The sequence below is a fragment of the Tursiops truncatus genome, chromosome 7 (genome assembly GCF_011762595.2).
Source record: "Tursiops truncatus isolate mTurTru1 chromosome 7, mTurTru1.mat.Y, whole genome shotgun sequence".
Taxonomy (NCBI): domain Eukaryota; kingdom Metazoa; phylum Chordata; class Mammalia; order Artiodactyla; family Delphinidae; genus Tursiops; species Tursiops truncatus.
The window spans coordinates 93202478-93222960 of NC_047040.1; the positions used below are offsets into that span (position 1 = coordinate 93202478).

Sequence of the window (20483 nt, forward strand, 5' to 3'; positions counted from 1 at the left end):
ATGTCAGCATATCTACCAGCCCAGACATTTCCCCACAAGTTCATTGTCAAAGGTTTATGACTCATTCTTATTAATGTCCTTGGCCTATTTTAATATTTGTGAAGCTGAATTTGGGATCTGATAATATATAAAGACGCACTTAACAAATGTTTTTACAGATGCAAAGTCACTTTTCCTTACAATGGGTTTGTTTAAAATGGATGGACTCCTAGAGTGTTTATATATCATAGACAAGTAATTGAAACTCAAAAGGCTATTAGCACAAGTACATTCCAGACTAGAAATGAAGTAAAATCCTCATTTCTCTGTAGGTAAAGTGTGATACCTGAACATTACTACCCTTCCTGTTCTTAACTGCTTTACCATGCTATCCAGGTTTTCTCAACCTGTAATTAGCCACAAGGCAGAAGGAAAAGTGATTAAATCAAGGGGTTGAACTTAAACTTCGGTTGGTGATTAACCATCAAAAAATTCTTATTTGACTGTCAGTATGCTGGCTTCCAGACATATTCTCATCAGAGTGTCCTAACTGCGATGGAGGAAGAGAACACCAGAGATTGTCTTAGCTTACTAAAAGATTTAAGCCCTTTAGTTTCTGCCCTCAGTCCCCTGGGAACTGTGGACCAGTGGGAAGGAGGAAAGAAGGCAGTAAAGAGGCCACTAGGACAGAGAGGTTTTAGTTCCAGTCCCTTCTCACATAAAAAGATTTGGGAGCAAACATTCCTGTGTTCATGTTGTACTTATTCTTTCTCTCTCTCATGCAACTAAGTTTTAAACATGGCCAACCATCAATGGAGCAAAGATACGATTAGCACCCACACAGTGCATTCCACAGATAAATTCTAGGTCTTCCTCCTTTCCCTAAAAAAAGAAAAAAGACGCTATTCACCCAGCCAGGTAAGTTATTAATTCTCAGTCTTCAGATAGACAGCTGTTTTCTAACAAAACTTTATTTTTTTTAAAGTTCATTTATTTATTTAGGCTACTCTGGGTCTTCGTTGCCACTCTCAGGCTTCTCTGGTTGCAGCACATGGGCTCTAGGGCACGTGGGTTCATTGCGGTATGTGGGATCTTTGTTCCCCAACCAGGGATGGAACCCAGTCCCCCTGCATTGGGAGTGCAGAGTCTTAACCATTGGACCACCAGGGAAGTCCCCTGGCAAAACTTTAAACTGTAAACCAAAGAGATTACTTACTCAAAAGCATTTGGACAAACCACTGAAATTTCAGTACAACCATAATAAAACTTTTCAGAGGCATCATCAGTAAAGCTAAAATTTTCCTATTTTGATTTTGTATTTTATTAGCAATTTCTAAAATCAAGACAAATGAAGTTTTCTTTTAGTATACTTTATATCTGTGATAGTTTAAAATATTGCCAGGTTCCAACTTCTCTTGTGAATTTAGAGTTCTGGACTCTAAAGGGCAGGTAGTTCAGTCAATAAGGATAGACCTTGCTGGAATAAATTGGTAATTTTTTATTTTTGAGTGAACACCTATGGATTTCACTCCTTGGTTGACCTCAATTCCATAAAGTGTTCCCCTTTCCAAAGAGGAATAGTTGTATTTAAGCAGTTTTGCTTGCTGTGACTTCATTCCTAATTTACGCTTTCAACTGCTGTTGACAGATTATCATAGGTGGTGAAGCATGAGAAGGTGAAGGAAACACCTTCATACTTTGAAGTCGTTATAGCTTTAAGAAACTTGTTTCTTATAATCTCTATTTGTTTAGATTTTTCTTTTCAGGATAAAGTAAGGCATACTTTAATTCAAGTAATATTTTTCAGGCTTATGCTGGAAGATTGCAAATCTTATTTCAGCAGATATGTTTTCTGACAGATTGAAGGTTATCTAATCTGTACATTATCTTGTGCATGCAGACTCCAAGAATTGGCAATACAGTTTGCTACAAGGATAATTTAATCCTTTTTAAATGTATTTTTTGTTGTTACAGAAGAGGATGAGTCGGCATTAAAGAGGAGTGAGCTTGTTAATTGGTACTTGAAGGAAATCGAATCAGAAATAGATTCTGAAGAGGAGCTGATAAATAAAAAGAGAATCATAGAGAAAGTCATTTATCGACTCACCCACTATGTACGTATATAATTAAGCTTGCTGAGGTATTACAGAAGGAGTTCATGCCTCAAATCTTTGTAGGTTCATTAGATGTTCATTTATTTTGAATCATTAGGATCTAGTCAGAATTAGGAGTTGTGTAAAACAAGAGAGAATTATTAACAGTTAATTGACTTATTTCTTCTGCTAAAATAAGCAGAACTTAAAGCTGGTAAAGTGAATTTAGGGTCTTATTATTTGTGTGTTTTTAACCTTTGTTTTCCACTCTACCATAAACCTTTGAGCGTCCTGACCACTGTCACCTATTTTCTGCATTTTATCCTTCCTCATGTTATCTCCCCCATTACCCAGCTTAAAATCTATCCCATGATCACTTTTTTCTTATACTTTCAACTTCATTCATTCTCTTTTATATTACTTGCTTGACAAAATTCCAGATTTGGTTCAATCTAATTCGTTTTCTATACCTATATCTATGCAGTTAAAAGTATCTGGAGAAAAGCATACAACCATGTGCCCACTTTTATTTTAAATTCATGACCACAAATCTCAAATGGACAATTCTTTACTTCTGTCTTATCAACGTCACAGTAGTACTGACCTCACAGTAGCACTGCCCGATGCTATTACTTTTCCCTAGGCAGTTCATTCTCCTACTCTCTTAAAGGACCATTACATACATACCTTCTCACTACTCCAATCAGTTGATTATTTTCAGTATTCAGCTTGTCAGCAGCATCTGTCAAAGTTGATCACTCCTGGTCTTCCCTGGTGGCGCAGTGGTTGAGAGTCCGCCTGCCGATGCAGGGGACATGGGTTCGTGCCCCGGGCCGGGAAGATCCCACATGCCATGGAGCGGCTGGGCCCGTGAGCCATGGCCACTGAGACTGTGTGTCCAGAGCCTGTGCTCTGCAATGGGAGAGGCCACAGCAGTGAGAGGCCCGTGTACCGCAAAAAAAAAAAAAAAAAAAAAAAAAATTGATCACTCCTTCTAGAAATACTTTGTTCACTTGGCTTCTGAGTCACCATGTTCTCCTGGGTCTTCTCCTTCTCACTGGTTATTTCCTCTTATTCTCTTTTCCTGAGTCTTTCTCTTGTCACTTTTTAAATGAAGTATTATGCTTAGTTCTCAGACCTCTTTTCTATTTATATTCATTGCCTAAGTGATCTCATTTGGTTCTATGAATTAAAAACCATTTGTGATGACTCCCATATTTATATCTCCAGCTCTCACCTGTCCTCTAAATTGCTAATGTATGTAGCTAGCTGCCTACTTGCAAATTAATAGGCGTCTCACGCTTAATGTGTTCAAAACAGTTTTTCCTTGCAATGTTTCACTTACTCATTTGCTTTAAGCCAGGCACCTTAGAATTATCCTTGATTCCTTGACTTCTCTTTCCCCTCACAACTTCTCTCCTTTTATAAGCAAATCCTGTGAGCCTTGCCTTCAGTATCAGTATTCTCTGTTTTCTTCTCACCACCGTCACATCTACCCAAGCCACCGTGCCTGGACCTCCATGGGTGCCTCCTAACTGTCCTCCCTTGCAGTGGCTCTCTGCCCAGCAGCCAGACAGATCTTTTAACAAATCAAATTGTTTTAGTGCCCTTCCTTCTAGTCCTTCTCTCACATTTAGAATAAAATCCAGTCTCCGTACCGTGGCCTGCAGAACCCTACACAAGCAAGCCCCTGCCCACCTCATTCACCTCTTTTCATAGCCTCTTCCCCTTGCCCATTCTGCTTAGTGACACTAGCCTTGTCACTGTTCCTTAGACACACCAAGCATGAAGGCCTTTGTACATGCCCTTTGTTTCTTTGCCCATATTCCATCCTCCATTCTGAGGTCTGCTCAAATGTTACCTTCTCGGAGAAGTTATTCTTGCCTGGCCAGTCAAAATAGCCTCTTCCTTGCTGTCACCCCTTTACCCTGCTTTGTTTCTTCATAGTGCTTATCATTGCCTGGCAGTATAGTCTTTATTTAGGTGTTTATTTTGTCTCTCTTGTTAACATGCAAGCACCATGAGGACAGGGACTTTGTTTCTTTAGCCACTGTGTCCCCAGAATCTACAGTGGTGCCTAAGTCATAGAGGGCTCAAATACTTGTTAAATGATTGAATTTTTCTGTTCAAATGGCAGAGATTGCAGTTGACTTCACAATGCTCACTATATAAATATTATAGTTGTCACATATCAGCGTTTGTCATCTGAAAAATTATTTCCCTATAGAACTAGATGAGTCTATGGTTACAGGTGTGGGGGTGTGGGAAGAACTATTCCATTCAAAATTTAATGAATAATATGTATAAAAATAAAGCTGAACTGGGGTGGCGTTGTGCTCAGAGTTGTCTATCTAGTTAGTGGTGGGCAATATGTTTGCATCAGGCCAGCCCTTCCCTCCCTTGTGGCCCTGGGATCAGTGTAAGATAAGATGGTCCATGCAAGAAATCCACATTTGGACACGTTGTGAAATTAACTGATCTAAATTGGGCTTACCTTTTTAAGTTTGACTCACCGCCTGAGCCAACTCAATACAGAAGACTAAGGAACTTGTACTGTGCTAATCAAATATGCTTCCTGTGAAGGTGTGTTAGTACATAGAGTGAGTGCTTGAAAGTGTCCAATCCCTCTTAGTGGAATTAGTGCTTATACTGTGGGCCTTTTCCACCTTCTTAGGATCACATCACTATTTCCTGAGTTCCTCTGTATGAGCCTTCGGTAGGAGCCTTTCTCATTTGTGGACGTATTAGACTTATAGTTACATCATGGCTTCAAATCTGTCATCAAGTTTATTAAGCCACATGGCATGTTCTGCTTTTTTTAATTAGTTAATAGGTCAGAGGGAAAATTGTTTCATGTTAATTATCTTTAGATTCTACTTCTAACTAAATTATGAATGGATGGTATATAAAAGAGTTCAGTGGCCAATAATTAAAAATTAACATAATATTAAGTGAAATTAAACACTTATCAGAGTGATAAACAGAATCATAAACATACTTATCAGAGGATTTTATACAATTGCATGATTATAAAATTCATATGTTCTTTTTTGAAGTTATATTTATAAGTAGTTGATATATATGCTAGGGAACCTGATTAAAATCACAACGTCAGTCTTACTGATGTATTTCTTAATTTTTCAAAAGAAGTTTATGATATGAAAAAGTCTATATCCTAATGGGAAGGTGACTTAGCAGAAGCTTGATATTGACTTTAAGATATAGTCCTTTTTCTGAGAGAGTTTCTGGGGGGAAATGAAAGAAAATGTTAGTCACAAATATTCAGAAGAAGGGTCAAGTCCAAGTCCTGTGTATCTTAGCATTCTTATAATACTGCTGGAGAACTGAGGACAAACGTTTGTGTTTCATAGGATCATGTTCTAATTGAGCTCACCCAAGCTGGATTGAAAGGCTCCACAGAAGGAAGTGAGAGCTATGAAGAAGATCCCTACTTAGTAGTTAACCCTAACTACTTGCTTGAAGATTGAGCTATTGAAAGTAACCAGAGAAACTGGCCTTCCACCTCTGGCGTGGAGTCTGGGTGGAGCTCTACTAGCCAGAGAAGTGCTTCTGGGAGTGATGATTCAGGAAGATTTACTCTGAGGAAGAAGAACCAAGTTGATTGCCTCATATGTCACATTCCTTTTATACCAACGCAGGTTTTATCCCTTTGTTTAGTGTGCTTCTTGCCTAAAAAAAGTTGGATTGCAATAGTGTGTCATTTCTATAACTGAGACCTTTGTTTTCATGTGTAGGAAAAGGTCTGTTGTTTTTGTTATGTGGTGTCTTATTGGAGAAATAACATTTTTCAATTGCCAACTACTTTTTTTCACCAAAATAACTTTTTCTGCAGTTGTCTATTGGCTTTATTTCTATTATAAATTATTGCTTCCATTTATTCATGAATATGAGTCTTTCCCTTTTTGCTTGATTCCTGGGGCAAAGGGGTGGAAATACGGCATTATGGTAAACATTTAGGTGTAGGTTCCTGTGAGGAGAGTCCTTATAAGAATTTGTTAGTGTGAAAGCTAAGAGGCCTTGGAGATGACTTTCCAAGGTTAATTCCAGTTCTCTTTGGTTTTTTTTAAAGACAGTTTATGAAAATAAAAAGTTTATTATACTTTTTGCATTACTCTTTAATAACTTTTTTAACTTATATATCCTAAGAGTAAGGTCTCAGAATTATTTTCTAACTGCTTTTTTAAGGGAAATACATTTTTTTTTAAGATTTTTTTTGATGTGGACGACTTTTAAAGTCTTTATTGAATTTGTTACAGTATTGCTTCTGTTTTTTCCTTTGGTTTTTTGGCCATGAGGTATGTGGGGTCCTAGCTCCCCAACCAGGGATCAAACCCACACCCCCTGCATTGGAAGGTGAAGTCTTAACCACTGGGCCGCCAGGGGAGTCCCCAATATGTCATTTTCTATATTACAGACCACTCTTAAATTTTATGGCATTTTTCCAGGAAATGAGTTATTGCTGTTTATGATATTAATAGTCCCTGAGGCTTAGCTTTGATCAGTATGTACATGATGTAGCATTTCCTTTTGCTGCAGCTTTTGACAACAGATGATTCTGGGGCCTGCGGGGCCAGTTGGGGAATGTTTATATGTGGTATTTGAGTTCACTAATACAAACCTCTCTCCACTGGTTTGTGTACAATAGGGTAAGGGAGACTGGAAATGGATAGAGAAGTTGCAGTTAGCAGCTGCAGGGTATAAGCTCCTGTGAAAACTATGTTCCTAATTAATGGAGGTAGGAGAGCCTGTTGGAATAAGGAAACTTCAGTGTACAGGATCTCAGACTTCCTGTTGAGACAGGAGAGTCTAGGATAAGGCATGGACTAAGGCAGGGACGTTCAGTAACAGGTGATAGGAAGAACAACGAGTAAAAACTCAGAAGACAGCAAGAAAGAGTTCCTTCCATGCACTGATTCCCAACTTGATAAAGAAAATGGGGTGAGGAGGTTCCGAAAAGAGAAACAGCCTGACAGAAATTTGAACTTCAATTTGATCAAATACTGAACCCCAAAGCAAAGTGTGAAGCCCAGGGAAGATGAGTTCCTTAATGGTGAATCTGTCTTCTCCTCCCCAATTCTGTCGTTAGTGAAAGTAGGGGCTCTAAGCAAAGTGAGGCCATTAATACAACTAAAATCAGTTTTTACCCATCTGAATAAGTGTGCTTACTTTTTCACACACCCCCTTTCTCTACATGTTACTTGTCAGGGAAACGAAGTGGCTAATGGATGATGGAGCATGTATAAGATCTTTATGAAGAAAATTAGATGAGTATTTAGTAAGCAGATGTAACTTCTTTCTGAATAGGACGTCTTAAATATTGTAAGTTGTCAACTGATCCATAAATTTAATGTATTTTCAACCAAATGCCGACAGATGTCCATCAATAAGCAAATGACTACATAAATTGTGATATAGCAATGCTCTGAGTTATGCAAACTAAAATGAGGGAAATGAAGATGTTTGAAATGGAAATATCTCTAGGACACATGGAAAAGAAAATGTGCAAATAAAGCTGTGGAGCACCTAAATATATAAAGCAAGTATTAACAGACATAGACAGCAAATATTAACAGGATAGACAGCAAAACAATAATAGCAGGGAACTTTAGTACCCCACTTTCATCAAAAGGATAGATCATCCAGTCAGATTATCAATAAGGAAGCACTGACCTTAAATAACATGTTTAGACCAGATGGATGTAACAGACATGCAGAACATTCCATCCAAAAGCAACAGAATATAGACTCTTTTCAAGCACACATGGAAAATTCTTCAGGACAGATCATATGTTAGGACACAAAACAAGTCAATACGTTTAAGAAGACTGAAATCAGTATCAGGCATCTTTTCTGACCATAATGGTATAAAACTAGAAATCAACTACAAGAAGCCTAAAAATTTCACAAATATGTGGAAATTAAGCAACCTACTGAACAACCAATGGGTCAAAGAAGAAATTTAAAAATAATGAGAAATGAAAATGGAAACAACATACCAAAACTTACGGGATACAGCAAAAACAGTCTAAGAGGGAAGTATATAGGGATAAAAGCCTACATCAAGAAACAAAGATCGCAACCTAACTTGCTATCTTGGGGGGAAAAAAATGAAGCCCAAAGTTAGTAGAAGAAAGGAAAGAGCAATGAAACTTAAGAGCTGGTTTTTTTCTTTTTAAGATAAAATTGATAAAACTTTAGCTAGACTCACAAAAAAGCCCTCAAAATCAGAAAGGAAAGAGGAGGTGTTACAAGTTGTACCATGGAAATACAAAGAATCAGATGTTACTGTGAATGATTGTTGGCCAACAAATTGGATAGCCTAGAAGTGGACTGCTAGAAACATACCTACCAAGATTGAATCATGATGAAATGTGAAATGTGAGTAGTCTGGTTAGTAGTGAGGAGATTGAATCAATAATCAAAAACCTCCCAACAAAAGTCCAGGACCATATGGCTTCACTGATGACTTCTACCAAACATTTAAAGAATTAATACCAGTCCTTCTCACACACTTCCAAAAAATCAAAGAGGAGGAACCACTTCCAAATTCATTTTATGAAACCAGCATTACCCTGATACCAAAGCCAGACAAGGACACCTAAAGAAAAGAAAATTATAGGCCAATATCCCTGATGTACAAAATAGATGCAAAAATCCTTAACAAAACTTCAACAGTATGTTAAAATGACCATACAACATGATCAAGTGGGATTATTCCAGGATGCAAGGATGATTCAACATCTGAAAATCAATCAGTGTATTACACCAGTTTAACAAAAAAGGATAAAAATCATGGTCCTCTCCGTAGATGGGGAAAAAAGCATTTGGTAAAATTCAACATCCATTTATGATTTTAAAAAACTGTCAACAAATTGAATATAGAGAGAAAGTACCTCAACATAATAAAGGCCATAGAGACTTTCCTGGTGGTCCCCTGGTTAAGACTCTGTGCTCCCATTGCAGGGGGCCCGGGTTCGATCCCTGGTCGGGGAACTAGATCCTGCATGCCACAACTAAAAACGGATCCTGCACACGGCAACAAAGATTCCATGTGCCACAACTAAGACCCAGCATGGCCAAATATTAAAAATAAAGGCCATAAATGGCAAGCCCACAGCTAATCATACTCTTGGGGATGAGACAAGGGTGCCTGCTCTCACCTCTTATTCAATATAGTATTGGAATCCTAGCCAGAGCTAGGAAAGAAAGTCATCCAAATTAAGGAGAAGTAAAATTGTCACTATTTGCAGATGACATGATGTTGCATATAGAAAACCCTAAAGACTCCACCAAAAAACTTAGAATTGATCAATGAATTCAGCAAAATTGCAGCATACTAAATCAATATGCAAAAATCTGCATTCCTATACACTAATAAAAACTACCAGAAAAAGAAATTAAGGAAATAATCCCATTTACAGTTGCATAGTAAGAAAAAACATACCTAGGGATAAATTTAACCAAGGAGGTAAAAGACCTGTACACTGAAAACTATAAGCGTGGTGAAAGAAATTGAAGAAGACACAGATAAATGGAAAGATATTCCGTGCTTACAGATTGGAAGAATTAATATTGTTAAAACGCCCATACTATCCAGAGGAATCTACACATTCAGTGCAATCTCTATCAAAATTTCCATGGCATTTTTCACAGAAATAGAACAGACAATCCTAAGACTTGTATGGAACCACAAAAGACCCAGAATAGCCAAAGCAGTGTTGAGAAAGAATAAAGCTAGAGGTATCATGCTTCCTGATTTCAAGCTGTATTACAAAGGTATAGTAATTAAAACATTATGGTATTGACATTAAAACATACGTATAGATCAGTAGGACAGAATAGAGAACCTAGAAATAAACCCATGTATATATAGTCAGTTAATTTACAACAAAGGAACCAAAAATATACGATAGGGAAAGACGGTCTCTTAAATAAATGATGTTGGGAAAACTAGATCACTACCTTACACCATACACAAAAGTTAATATGGATTAAAGAGTTGGAGATTAAACCTGAAATCATAAACTTCCTAGAAGAAAACACAGGTGGTAGGTTCCTTGATATCAATCTTGGCAATGATTTTTTGGATTTGACGCTAAAGCAAAGGCAACAAAAGCAAAAATAAATAAATAGGGCTACAACAAACTAAAAAGCTTCTGCACAGCAAAGAAAACCATCAGTCAAATGAAAGAATGGGAGAAGATATTTGCAAATACTGTATCTGATAAGGGCTTAATATCCAAAGTATGTAAAGAATTTATACAAGATAACCATCTAAAATGGGCAGATAATCTGAATAGGCATTTTTCCAAAGAAGATATTCAGATTGCCAACATACATGAAAAGGTGCTCAACATAACTAATCATCAGGGAAATGAAAGTCAAAACCACAATGAGCTATTACATTACACCCATGAGAAAGGCTATTATGAAAAAGGCAAAAAATAACAAGCGTTGGCAAGGATGTGGAGAAAAGAGAACTCTTGTGTAATATTGGTGAGAGCCTCTATGGAAAACATAGAGGTTTCCCAAAAAACTAAAAATAGAACTACCATATAAATCCAGCAATTCCACTTCTAGGTATTTATCTGAAGAAAATGAAAAAGCTAACTCAAAAAGATTGATGCACCCTCATGTTCATTGCCACATTATTTACAATAGCCAAGACATGGAAGCAACCTAAGTGTTCACTGATGGAAGAATGCATAAAATGTATATATATGTACAATCAAGTATTATTCAGCCCTAAAAAGAAGGAAATCTTGTCATTTGTGACAACATGGATGAAACTGGAGGGCATTATGCTAAATGAAATAAGACAGAAAGACAAATAGTGTATAATCTGTGTGGAATCTAAAACATTTTTAGAGTAACTTTTTAATTTATTCATTTTATTTTTTTGGCTATGTTGGGTCTTAGCTGCAGCATGCGGGATCTTTTCGTTGTGACACATGGGCTTCTCTAGTTGTAGTGCACAGGCTTCTCTCTAGTTGTGGTGTGCGGGTTTTCTCTGTCTAATTGTGGCGCGAAGGCTCCAGGGTGTATGGGCTGTGTAGTTTGCGGCATGCAGGCTCTCATGTTGAGGTGCGTGAGCTTAGTAGTTGTGGCATGTGGGCTTAGTTCCCCTGCAGCATGTGAGATCTTAGTTCCCCGACCAGGGATCAAACCCGTGTCCCTTCATTGGAAGGTGTATTCTTTACCACTGGACTACCAGGGAAGTCCCTAAAAAAATATTTTTAATAAAATAAAAATGAACTCATAGGTACAAAGGCTAGATTGGTGGTTGCCAGAGGTGGAGGTGGTAGGTGGGTGAAATGGGTGAAAGTGGTCAAAAGGTACAAACTTACAGTTACAAAATAAATGTCATGGGGATGTAATGTACACCATGGTGACTATAGTTAATAACACTCTATTTGAAAGTTGCTAAGAGAGTAGATCTTAAACGTTCTCACCACACACAAGAAAAAAATTTGTATCTATGTGTGGTGATGGATATGTTAACTAGATTTATTGTGGTGATATGTGCGCAGTGTATACAATCATGTTGTACACCTGGAACAAATATAATGTTATATGTCAATTGTATCAATTTTTAAAAATTAATTTTAAAAAGGAAAAATACAAGCTTTTCTTATAACTTTGTAGAAGAGGCTTTTTAAAACTATGTGTAAGCAGAGATGCCATAAGGAAAAAAATTAATAAATTTGACTACACCAAAGTTTAAAAATTAAAAACCAGAGCTACAGATTGGGAAAATGTTTTCTCAACCTATATACGAGAGAAAGGATTAATGTCCAGGAAAAATAAACTGCAGATGAGAAGAATATACTATATATATGTTTCAATAGCTATGTATTTTCTCAGTTTATAATGGGAAAAAGATTATTTCCCAAAATGGATACAGAGCTGATACAAATCAATTTTAAAAATCATTCAAAATTATAAACACACTAATAATTTGATAATATTGTAATAGCATTGGTGGGTTTGTCTGGAATTTGATGTAATGCACTACTGGTAGGAGTATAAATCGGGACACTCCTTTTAGGGAAAAATTTGTCAGTACCATTAGAAGTTAAAATATAACTGACTACCCTATTACCCAGCAATTGTACTCTTCAATATTTTCCCTGAAGAAATAACCTATATATGTATAGAAAAAGGTATATACAATGACATTCATTGTGACATTGTGACACTGAAAATGGAAAATAACCTAAAACCTAATCAACAAATTAATGATTATGCAAGGTCACAAAGTGCAGCTTTCAAAAAGAATAAGATATATCAATATTTGCACAATGTGAAGATCTCCAAGTTGTGCTATATGGTAAAAATACCAGTTGTAGATCAATACTCACATTATAGTACCTCTTATTTTGTAAACTTGTTAGGTAAAAGTATATTCTTTATGTACATACACATGTAATAAATGGTGAATACTTTTTAGGAAGTAGCTGGGATTAGGTATAAGGCAAATGGAACTATTATCTAAATTTTGGGGATATTTATGAGAATGCATTTATTTAATATTTCTATAATTAATATAATATGCTTTTAGAGAGATAATGATTATAAACACAGGAATCTGAAAAATGATACATTTATATGAAGCTGTCAGGGCCACCTTGAAAATTCCACTAAGTGAAATAAAACTTTCTATTAAAATGAATATATATATACATTAACAAGACAATTCTAGGAAAAAGAATGATAGAAGAGGCCATGTCCTATCATAAAGTGAAAAGTACTACGCTACACAGGTATAAAAATTGAAATACTGTGGTACTGGCACAGGAATAGATAGACAAGGAGTAGAAAGTCTAGAAACACATATGTCTAGATAGATATTTCATTTCTGATAGTTGGCATTTCAAATAGTGGGGAGAGAATGGCCTATTCAGTAACCCATTAGAAATTGATAAACCTACCACACAGCACAAACAAAGTTAAAATTCAAGATGGGCTAAAGATCTAAAGATTAGAAACAAGAATATTAAATAATACATTTCACACAAGCTTTCAAAAATATGGTACCAAGTAATGTATTTTGAAGGACACTATAAACCAAATTTTAAAACTAACACTAGAGAGAAATTTTTTTTCTATCACATTTTAATACATGATATCCAAACTCTATTAAGAGTTCTTATATCAATAATAAGTTAATAAAAATGTACAAAGGATATAAAGAAGAAAAACAAGTAGCCAATTAACCTGAAAAGCTACCCCTCTAAACAGAAACAAGTGTCCAAAATATGAAGTTTTATAACAGGTGTGAGCAAACCAGAGAGATTTAGACACACTTCTAAGTGTAGGTAGGATTTAAATTTGAAGAAGCCTGTTTTAGAAGACTTTGGATTACAATAAAAATTCCAAATGGGCATGCCATTGAGTCAGCAACTTAATTTCTAAGAATCTATCTTAAATAAAAGATATGTGGACAAAGATGTATAACTAAAGATACAGATATTAATTTGCAACATATTAAAATTAAGAACCAACCAGTGTTCAATACGCAAGAGGTTAAACTATGGTACAACCTTACTGTGGAATGCTATGCATCTGTTACAAAGAAGTGGGTCTACATATTCTGGTATAAACAGAGCTCCAAGCACTATTAAGTGAAGGAAAATAAAAAACAACTGAGGAATGCTACATAAGACATAATTCCATATATGTTAAATTATATATTTTAAATGTTATACACATGTATGTTTGCATTATATATATGTAATAATAGCTATCATTCAGTTGCATTGTTCTTAATATGCTAATGAATGACCTCATCTAAATCTCACAACCTATCTGTCACCATTATACAGATGAGGAAGCAGGCACAGAGAAATTTAGTAACTTTCGCCAGATGAGATTTAAACACTGGCATTCCAACTCCTGAACAGCCATTAATATGTACAGAGAAAGGAAACTGGAAGTAAGCACAGTGTTGAAAGTGATTACCCTATGAAGGGAAGGGAAGAGGGGAATTAGTAAGTTTTCATATATATTTCTGTATTGTTTGAATCTTTTACAAAATGTGTTCATCATTTACTTACATATTTTTATTTTATTTTATTTATTTTTAAGATTTTTTATTTATTTATTTTTGGCTGCATGGGGTCTTAGTTGCGGCACTTGGGATCTTCACTGAGGCATGCGGGATCTTCTGTTGTGGCACGTGGTGTCTTCATTGCGGCTCCCAGGCTTCTCTCTAGTTGTGGCATGCAGGTTTTTTCTCTTCTCTAGTTGTGGTGCACAGGCTCCACGGCACGTGGGCTCTGTAGTTTGTGGCACACGGGCTCTAGACGGGGCGCAAGAGCTCAGTAGTTGTGGCGTGCAGGCTTAGTTGCCCTGTGGCATGTGGGATCATAGTTCCCTGACAAGGGATCGAACCCGTGTCCCCTGCCTTGTAAAGTGGATTCTTTACCACTGAACCACCAGGAAGTCCCTACTTTTTTTTTTTTTTTTTTTTTTATTGGCTGCGTTGGGTCTTTGTTGCTGTGCGCAGGCTTTCTCTACTTGCAGCGAGTGGGGGCTACTGTTCATTGTGGTGTGCAGGCTTCTTATTGTGGTGGCTTCTCTTTTGTGGAGCAAGGGCTCCAGGCGCGGACTCCAGTAGTTGTGTCACGCAGGCTCAGTAGTTGTGGCTCACGGGCTCTAGAGGACAGGCTCAGTAGTTGTGGCGCACGGGCTCAGTTGCTCCATTGTGTGTGGGATCTTCCCGGACCAGGGCTCGCACCCATGTCCCCTGCATTGGCAGGCGGATTCTTAACCACTGCGCCACCAGGGAAGTCCCTCTACATGTTTTTTTTTTGTGTGGTTTTTTTTCGGTATGTGGGCCTCTCACTGTTGTGGCCTCTCCCGTTGCAGAGCAGAGATTCCAGATGCGCAGGCTCAGCGGCCATGGCGCATGGGCCCAGCCGCTCCGCGGCATGTGGGATCTTCCCGGACCAGGGCACGAACCCGTGTCCCCTGTATTGGCAGGCGGACTCTCAACCACTGCGCCACCAGGGAAGCCCCCCCCCGCTACATGTTTTTAAAGGAGAAAAAAAGTTTGGCGAGGAACTCACTTTTGTTCTGCTATGTAAATAAGTTTTAAAATAATTTGTAAGTAAGAAAAAATGTGGAGAACTTTTTTTCTGCAGACACTTCCCAGGTTCCTTGGCATAAATTGTGTGAGAAGTTTGAGGTTTTTGTGTTATCTCTTATAGTTTTAAATTTTTTTGATGTTACATAGGTGAATCACATACTGATTTTATTATCGTAGATAACCCAGTTACATAGTAAATGTTTACAGTCACTTAATATTTTACAACCTCAACTGTAGTTATAAAGTAAGTATTCCACATACCTCCTAACAGTTCCTTGAAGATGGAGCTAGTCTGGCATTTAGTCCTTATTGTCCTCCTAAGTTTTTCTTGTTGGGGGTTAGACTGGGAATCTGATAGAAACTTCATTTCAGCTGCTGGTCCTCTAACCAGCGACTTGCTACACAACCTGAGGGGTCCACTGGGAAACCAGGATGCTCCCTTTGTAACAGGAGACAAAGAAATTTATGTTTGTCACCAGCCATTGCCCTCTTTCCTGCCAGAGTACTTTAGCAGTGTTCGTGCCATTATGATCACTCATTACAAAGTATTTCTGCCGTGGGCACAGCTACTCCCAGAAGGAACCTCCAAGAACCCAGACAAGGAAACAGTGCAGTGCTACCGGCAACTCCTTGAGGCCCTCAAGAGTGCTCAGCTTCAGCCCCTGGTGGTCCTGCACCACCAGACCCTTCCTGCCAGCACCGTCCAGAGAACTGAGGCCTTTGCTGATCTCTTTGCTGACTATGCCTCCTTCATCTTCCACTCCTTTGGGGACCTAGTTGAGATCTGGTTCACTTTTAGTGACTTGGAGGAAGTGATAATGGAGCTTCCCCACCAGGAATCAAGATCTTCACGTCTCCAGATCCTCACTGATGCCCACAGAAAAGCCTATGAGATTTTCCATGAAAAATATGCTTCTCAAGGTGAGTACACATGACCCAGGTGGCTGACCCACCGGCAGCCTTCATTACCCACCTTCCTCCACCCTCCTTAAAGCAGGACTCAGCATTTCTTTCCACTTACCTCCAATAGTCCCTTTGGGACTTCCCTGGCAGTCCAGTGGTTAAGACTCCGAGCTTCCACCGCAGGGGGTATGGGTTCAAGCATCCCTGGTCGGGGAAGTAAGATTCCGCATGCCACAAAGCACAGCCTAAAAAAAGTCCCCCATATCTATTTATTAGTGAGAAATTAATACCGTACTGAAGATTTCCCAGTGGAGGTAGGTAGGGGTGGTTTACATTGTACAGTGCCCAGCATTCCCTTTGAAAAATATCTTTTGAGCCCCCTTGCCCAATCTTTTTTTTTTTTTTAATAAATTTATTTATTTATTTTTGGCTGTGTTGGGTCTTTGTTGCTGTGCACAAGCTTTCTTTAGTTGTGGTGAGTGGGGGCTGCTCTTCGTTGTGGTGCGCGGGCTTCTCATTGTCGTGGCTTCTCATTGTGGAGCACGGGCTCTAGGTGCGCAGGCTTCAGTAGTTGTGGCACGTGGGCTCAGTAGTTGTGGCTTGTGGGCTCTAGAGCGCAGGCTCAGTAGTTGTAGCGCATGGGCTGAGTTGCTCTGCGGCATGTGGGATCTTCCCAGGCCAGGGCCCGAACCCATGTCCCTTGCATTGGCAGGCAGATTCTTAACCACTGTGCCGCCAGGGAAGTCCCCTTGCCCAATCTTGAGTCTGCACTATCACCGATTATCTTTCTGTCCTCCTTTCTCCAGTCCTGCATCCCTGACTCTTCCTACCATTTCAAGATTGCCCATCCTCTCATCCACCCCGTTTTCTTTTATTTATTTATTTATTTTTATTTTGTGTGTGTGTGTGTGTGTGTGTGTGTGTGTGTGTGTGTGTTTCGGTCATGCCCCTCAGCTTGGGGGATCTCAGTTCCCCGACCAGGGATCAAACCCATGCCCCCTGCAGTGGAAGCCCAGAGTCCTAACCATTGGACCTCCAGGGAATTCCTGAGCCTCCCCTTTTTCTTATGCAAAGCGAGTTACATGTTCTAGTTGAAGCCTATATTCCAGCAGGGGAGACAAATACAAAGATAAAATAATAATATGCTGACAGATAGTGAGAAGAGCATGCTTACAATTGTCCGTATTCCTGCTTCATGGCTAGTTTAAGGTTCCAATTCAGTAGGCCCGGATGGAATCAGGACATTGATTTTAATAAATTCCCTAGGTGAATCTAGGCTAGGTACACCAAAAAATTGGTACACCAATTTTGAGAACCAATTTTGGATTATATATGCTTCCTGGTTTTTATTATATACTGTATGTATATTTTTATGCATAGTATATAATACATCTGCATACTTGTATACTCTGCCTTTGAAACTTAACATATTTAATGAATATATTCTCATTTTATTAAAAACTCTTTGAAAGCATGATTTTCAGTGTTGTTACAGGTTCCCATTATATTAATGGATCATAGAGTTTAAAATATTCTTTCATTTTTGTATATAAGTTTATTTAATTTTCACTATTAAAAATTATGTTGGGCTTCCCTGGTGGCGCAGTGGTTGAGAGTCCACCTGCCGATGCAGGGGACACGGGTTCGTGCCCTGCTCCGGGAAGATCCCGCATGCCGCCGAGCGGCTGGGCCCGTGAGCCATGGCCGCTTTTAACCAACATATGTTGGTTAAAAGCAAAATAACTTTTTGAAGGTGGGGATATTGAATAATATCCCCCAAACTGAAAAGGAACTTTGAGACCAAAAAGTGAAGCAGGCAACTTCATAAAATGCAATTATGGAGTTTATTGTGGGTAATTTACATATGGGTAAGATAGGGTGAACAGCGATCTGGAAGCATTTGCAGCTGCATTCCTTACTGCCAAAAGGGGCACAAGGGAATTTAAAGGGGCCAAAGCTAAAAATGCAGTCTGATTATTAAGGGAGAAGCACATCTGCACCAGTGGGACTGGAAGTTTTTCCATCCCCTTGGGGGTCTCATGACCATTATTCCTTGAGGACCATTAACCATCTGTGTCAGCTAAAGAGCATTCTTCCAGTTCTTGTATCTGATGAAGACAAGGGTAAAAGTTGATAGGAAACTTATCTGGCTTGGGTGCATTACTTGTGAGTAGGCTAAAGCTCAGTCACACAGGAAGGGGAGGGGTTAGGACTGTGGGCCGAAGATGGAGCTGACAAAATAGAGTCAGTGTGGTTCAGCCACACAATAACTAACACCCATGGAGTGACCACTCAGTCCAGCAATTAAAATATAACAGAATACTGTGGTGATTTTGTAACACGGAATTATTGAATCACTATGTTGTACACATGGAACTAACATAGTGTTGTAGGTCAATTATGCTTCAATTTTTTAAAGAGTAAGAAAACAGCAAAAAATTATATATAATATATAATACATATATATAATATATATATTACACCACTTCACATCAATTAGGATGGCTGTAATAAAAAAGACAGACAGGGACTTCCCTGGTGGCGCAGTGGTTCAGAATCTGCCTGCCAATGCAGGGGACACAAGTTCCAGCCCTGGCCCAGGAAGATCTCACATGCTGGAGAGCAACTAAGCCTGTGTGCCACAACTACTGAGCCTGTGCTCTAGAGCTCAAGAGCCACAAGTACTGAGCCTACGTGCCACAACTACTGAAACCCATGCACCTAGAGCCCGTGCTCCACACCAAGAGAAGCCACCACAATGAGAAGCCTGCGCACCGCAACGAAGAGTAGCCCCCACTTGCTGCAACCAGAGAAAGCCCGCGCACAGCAATGAAGACCCAATGCAGCCAAAAATAAATAAGTAAATAAATTTATTTTTTTAAAAAAAGACACAATAACAAGTGTTGGCAATGATGCTGAGAAATTGGAACACTCATACTTTGCTGGTGGGAATGAATTATGGTGCAGCCACTTTGGAAATCAGTTTGGCAGTTCCTCAAGTTAAATTTTAGAGTTACCATATGACTCAACAATTCCTCTCCTAGGTATATATCCAAGAGAAATAAAAGCAAATGTCCAGACAAAAACGCATCACAAATGTTCATGGCAGTATTATTCGTAATAACCAAAAGTGGAAACAACCCTAATGTCCATCAATTGATGGATAAACAAAAAGTGGCATATCAGTACAATGGAGTATTACTCAGCCCTTGAGAGGAATGATGTACTGATTCGTACTACAACATGATAATCCTTGAAGACATTATGCCAAGTGAAAGCAGCCAGTCTCAGACCACATATTATATGATTTCATTTATATTAAATATCCAGAGTAGACAAATCTATAGAGACACTAAAGTAGAGTAGCTATATCTGGGGCTAGAAGAGAGAATGGGAAGTGACTGCTAATGGTTATATAATTTCTTCCTGGGTTACTAAAATGTTCTGGAATTAGTGGAGATGGTTGCACAGCTTTGTAAATGTACTAAAGACCACTGAATTGTATACTTTAAAGCGATGAATTTTATGGTATATGAATTATATCTCAGTTTTTTAATGTTAAAAAATTAATTGGAAGGTTGAGAGTTTATAAAACAAAACAAACCATACCACAACTTATGTCTACTTGTATATTCTTCCCTATCTCATCTCCCATTCTCTCCCACCCCATCCCAGGTTACCACTGTGCTAAATATTCCATCCATTTTTATTAGTCTATGGCTTTCCCCTCTTCCCCATTTGGTGTCCGTAATGGAGGTACAAGGTCAAACGTTTTGAATAAAAATATTTAATTACAGAAAAATTGGGATTTTACTAAATATATTGTAGCCCCCCAAAATTCACCATGTTTTAAAAATATGTTTAAAAATTAAATTCCCGAGCTTCCCTGGTGGCGCAGTGGTTGAGAGTCCGCCTGCTGATGCAGGGGACACGGGTTCGTGCCCCGGTCCGGGAGGATCCCACATGCCGCGGAGCGGCTGGGCCCGTGAGCCATGGACGCTGGGCCTGTGTGCCCGGAGCCTGTGCGCCGCGATGGGAGAGGCCACAGCAGTGAGAGGCCCGCGTACCACAAAAAAAAAAAAAAAAAAAAAATTAAACTCCCATTTACTGCTGATTAGAAAATAAACAAGGTGAAATGCAGTTCTGATTTTTTCCTAAGAATTTTTTTATCAGGGTATGAGTTACACACAGTGAAGTGCATAGATCTTAATTTTACACTTTGATTAGTTTTGACAAACCCATACATCCATGTAACCCATACCTTTATCAAGATATAAGACATTAACCAACACCTCCAAAAATCCCATTCCTGATCAATTTTATCCCTTCCTAATCAATCCCTACCCAAGGAACAACCACTGATCTGACTTCTATCAGCATAGTTACGAATGGTATCA

The 20483-nt window shown here is 38.6% G+C and overlaps 2 protein-coding genes across 6 annotated transcripts in view; both read left to right on the forward strand.

Annotated features, from left to right (window-relative positions):
* MCM6 (minichromosome maintenance complex component 6) overlaps positions 1 to 5978 on the forward strand; it is a 46096-nt gene extending 40118 nt beyond the window's left edge. The window contains exons 16-17 of the mRNA XM_019925505.3: positions 1954 to 2093; positions 5444 to 5978. Coding sequence (XP_019781064.1) covers positions 1954 to 2093; positions 5444 to 5560 — 257 coding nt within the window. The 3' untranslated portion in view covers positions 5561 to 5978. The remainder of the gene's footprint in view (positions 1 to 1953; positions 2094 to 5443) is intronic.
* Positions 5979 to 6108: 130 nt separating this feature from the next.
* Positions 6109 to 20483, forward strand: part of LCT (lactase) — a 60593-nt gene continuing 46218 nt past the window's right edge. For all 5 annotated transcript variants that reach the window (XM_019925503.3, XM_073807745.1, XM_073807747.1 and 2 more), the window contains exon 1: positions 6109 to 16104. In XM_019925503.3, coding sequence (XP_019781062.1) covers positions 15465 to 16104 — 640 coding nt within the window. In that variant the 5' untranslated portion in view covers positions 6109 to 15464. The remainder of the gene's footprint in view (positions 16105 to 20483) is intronic.